This window comes from Cebus imitator, unplaced genomic scaffold (assembly GCF_001604975.1).
Source record: "Cebus imitator isolate Cc_AM_T3 unplaced genomic scaffold, Cebus_imitator-1.0 Scaffold8, whole genome shotgun sequence".
NCBI lineage: Eukaryota > Metazoa > Chordata > Mammalia > Primates > Cebidae > Cebus > Cebus imitator.
Genome location: NW_016107323.1, coordinates 9151542 through 9155795, shown reverse-complemented (window position 1 = coordinate 9155795; position 4254 = coordinate 9151542). Strand labels below are relative to the sequence as shown.

The following is a 4254-nucleotide window of genomic DNA, read 5'->3' as shown; positions in this document are numbered from 1 at the left end:
TTTTAAAAAACATACAACAATAAAAAAAAGAAAAAAAAACATACAACATTTTCAGACGTACGAAAAATAAATTTATTTATTTATAGGTAGAAAAAGTAAAGACTGCGAGCGGTGGCTAACACCTGTAATCCCAGCACTTTGGGAGGCAGAGTCGGTTGCATTACCTGAGGTCAGGAGTTCAGGACCAGCCTGGCCAATATGGTGAAACACTGTCTCTACTACAAACTACAAAAATTGCCCAGCATGGTGGTAGGCACCTATAATCCCAGCTACTTAGGAGGCTGAGACAGGAGAATTAGGAGAATTGCTTGAACCCAGAAGGCATAGGTTACAGTAAGCCAAGATCACACCATTGCATTCCAGCCTGGGTAACAGAGTGAGACTCCCTCTCAAAAAAAACAAAAACAAAGAAAAGTGAGACTCCAAAGCAGTAAGGTGACTTGCCAAAGGTCATTAATTAAGGACAGAAACTACAGTCCAGACTCGTCCTATTGCTCTAGCACTACTTTATTCTGCGTAAACCAACCATCTTATCAAATTACTAAAACAGGCAGTTTAACCAAAATTGTTAAAAAGCTCTAGTGCCATTTATTTGTACTGAATATTTTATGGCTCCAATTTTAACCTACCATTAAATAAACCAACCCTTTATAGAAACTAGTTTGTCCTCATTCCACTAACATTTCATAGATTTAATGTCTTACCAGTTGTCACAAAGTCGAGTATCCTGGTCATCTAGAAATTCAGCCATCTTTAGCTCTTCCTGAAAACCACAAAGGAAGACATGAACTTTCTCTTTCATTTCTGCTTTAAAGATGACATGCAAAAAACAAAAAACTAGTATAAAGAAAATGTCACCCAAACCTGTGTGTTATTTTATTCAAGAAATCCACCCTTGGGATTTTCTTATTTTAAAATTTTCAATTTAAAATAATTTTATTAGATGAGAGACTTTTAAAAAATAAAAATAATAAAATACTTTTACTAGGCTGGATACTGTGACTCATGCCTGCAATCTCAGTATTTTGAGAGGCCGAGGCAGGCAGATCACTTGAGCCCAGGAGTTTAAGACCAACCTGGCCACAATATGGGGAAACTCCATCTATACAAAAAAAATTATCCAGGGATGGTGGTGCCTGTATTCCCAGCTACTGGGGAGGCTGAGGCAGGAGGAATGCTCAGGAAGAATGCTTGAGCCCGGGAGTTCAAGGCTGCAGTGAGCCATGATCATGCCACTGCACTCCAGCCTGGGCAACGGAGTGAAACCCTATCTCAAAAATAACAATAATAATGGGCAGACGCAATAATAATAATAATAATAACATCCCAGTCGGGCACAGTGGCTCACACCTGTAATCCCAACACTTTGGGAGGCCGAGGTGGGCGGATCACGAGGTCAGAAGATCAAGACTATCCTGTCCAACATGGTGAAACCCCGTCCCTATTAAAAATACAAAAATTAGCTGGGCATGGTGGCATGTGCCTGTAATCACAGCTACTCAGGAGGCTGAGGGAGGAGAATCGCTTGAACTAGAGAACTGGAAGTTGCAGTGAGCCGAGATCGTACCACTACACTCCAGCCTTGAGACAAAGTGAGACTCCATCTCAAAAATAAATAAAAATAAATAAAATAACATCCCTTACAGACTTCATCCAATAACCCTAAAACCATCATAAGTAACAATAGTAAAATTCTCAGATACAGGAAATAACACTAATACTAGTAACTAATTTATAAAATTGATTCAAATTTCACCAACGAACCGGGCACAGTGGCTCATGCCTGTAATCCCAGAGCTTTGGGAGGTGAGCTGTGAGGATCGCTTGAACCCAGGAGTTTAAGATCAGCCTGGGCAACATGGTAAAACCCCTTCTCTACAAACAATTTAAAAATTAGCCAGACGTGGTGGCACATATTTGTGGTCCTAGCTACTCAGAAGGCTAAAATGGGAAGATCACTTGAGCCTAGGAGGTCATGGCTGCAGTGAGCAGTGATTGTATCACTGCACTCTAGCCTGGTTGACAGAGTAAGACCCTGTCTTAAAAAAAAAAAAAAGAAAAAATCACCATCCCACCCTTTTTCTGGTTCTGTATTCAATCTAGGATAACACATTGCATTTAGCTCTTACTTGTACTTAATCTCCTTTGATCTGGGAGAGTTCTTCAATATTTTCTTCTCTTTCATGACCTTGTTAAGCATACTACTTTTTTTTTTTTTTTTTTTTTTTTTTTTTTTTTTTTTTTTTTTTTTTTTTTTTTTTTTTTTTTTTTTTTTTTTTTTCTTTTTTTTTTTTTTTTTTTTTTTTTTTTTTTTTTGAGACGGAGTCTTGCTCTGTTGCCCAGGCTGGAGTGCAGTGGTGCAACCTAGGCTCACTGCAACATCCACCTCAGCCTCCCAAGTAGCTGGGACCACAAGTGTACACCACCATGCCCAGCTAATTTCTTTATTTTAGTAGAGACGGGGTTTCACTATATTGGCCAGGCTGGTCTCAAACTCCTGACCTCAGATGATCTACCCGCCTCGTACTCCCAAAGTGCTAGGATTACAGGCGTGAGTCACCATGCCCAGCCAACTAGTTATTTTATATAATGTCCTTCAATTTGGGTTTGTCTGATATCATGATTAAATTCAAGTTATACAATTTTAGCAAGACCACCATAGAAATCATGTTGTGCTGGTGAAACGCCATCTGTACTAAAAATACAAAAATTAGCTGTGCTTGGTGGTGCACGCCTATAATCCCAGCTACTTGGGAGGCTGAGGCAGGAAAATCACTTCAACCTGGGAGGCTGAGGCCCAGCGCAATGGCTCACGCCTGTAACCCCAGCGCTTTGGGAGGCCAAGGCAGGAAGATCACGAGGTCAAGAGATTGCAACTATCCTGGCCAACATAGTGAAACCATGTCTCTACTAAAATACAAAAATTAGCTGGGCATGGTGGTGTGCGCCTATAGTCCCAGCTATTCGGGAGGCTGAGGCAGGAGAATTGCTTGAACCTGGGAGGCGGAGGTTGCAGTGAGCCAAGATCACGCCACTGCACTCCAGCCTGGCGCCTGGAGAAAGGGCAAGATTGTCTGGAAAAAAAAAAAACAAAAAACAAACAAACACCTGGGAAGCGAAGGTTGCAGTGAGCCAAGATCGTGTCACTGCACTCCAGCCTGGTGACAGAGCAAGACTCCATCTCAAAAAAGAAATCATGTTGTGCTCATCTCAGTGCTTTGTATCAGAAGATGCATGATGTCAACAGTCTTATTTTACTATTGATGTAAACTCTGATCACATAGTTGATATGGTGTCTGCCAAGTTTCTTCACTATGAAGTTTCTCCTCTTTTTTAAACAAGATGTCAATGCAAAAGCAAAGCACTGGCAACTTTACTACCATTGTTTAGATTATTCCTTTTCATGATACAAAAATGGTCTTAAATCCTGCCCCAAATAGGGTTCTTTAATGGTTTTGGCATTAAGCCAACTACTACTTTTCAAAACATGTAGTCATTTGTTCAACATGTTTAAGACAATACTGTGTCTGTAATCCCAGCACTTTGGGAGGTCAAGGCAGGTGGACCACTTGAGGTCAGGAGTTCAAGACCAGCCTAGGCAACAAGGTGAAACCCAGTCTCTACTAAAAATACAAACATTAGCGGGGTGTGGTGGCAGGCACCTGTAAATCTAGCTACTCAGGAGGCTGAGGCAGGAGAACTGCTTGAATCCAGGAGGTGGAGGTTGCAGTGAGCTGGGATTGGGCCACTGCACTCCAGCCTGAGCAACACAGTGAGACTCTGTCTCAAAAAATAAAAAATAAAAAAAAGGACAATACTGTGGACCACGTGCAGTGTCTCACACCTATAATCCCAGCACTCTGGAAGGCTGGGTTGGGTGGATCACTTGAGCTCAGGAATTCAAGGCCAGCCAGGAAACATAGTAAGGCCCTATCTCTACAAAAAGTAAGCAAAAAAGTAGGTGGGTGTGGTGGCACATGCCTGTAATCTCAGCTACTTGGGAGGCTGAAGTGGGAGGTAGGAGGTCAAGGCAGTCCCAGACCATATTGTGTGCCATTATGCCCTGACACTAAGAATACTTTATAAACGGCCGGGTGCGGTGGCTCAAGCCTGTAATCCCAGCACTTTGGGAGGCCGAGGCGGGTGGATCACGAGGTCAAGAGATCCAGACCATCCTGGTCAACATGGTGAAACCCCGTCTCTACTAAAAATACAAAACATTAGCTGGGCATGGTGGCACGTGCCTGTAATCCC

The 4254-nt window shown here is 42.1% G+C and overlaps 1 protein-coding gene across 3 annotated transcripts in view; it reads right to left on the bottom strand.

The window, feature by feature from the left end:
• The window catches only part of TRAFD1 (TRAF-type zinc finger domain containing 1), a 34527-nt gene that overhangs the window by 28094 nt on the left and 2179 nt on the right, over window positions 1-4254 (bottom strand). For all 3 annotated transcript variants that reach the window (XM_017542899.2, XM_017542909.2, XM_017542917.2), the window contains exon 2: window positions 705-763. In XM_017542899.2, coding sequence (XP_017398388.2) covers window positions 705-751 — 47 coding nt within the window. In that variant the 5' untranslated portion in view covers window positions 752-763. The remainder of the gene's footprint in view (window positions 1-704; window positions 764-4254) is intronic.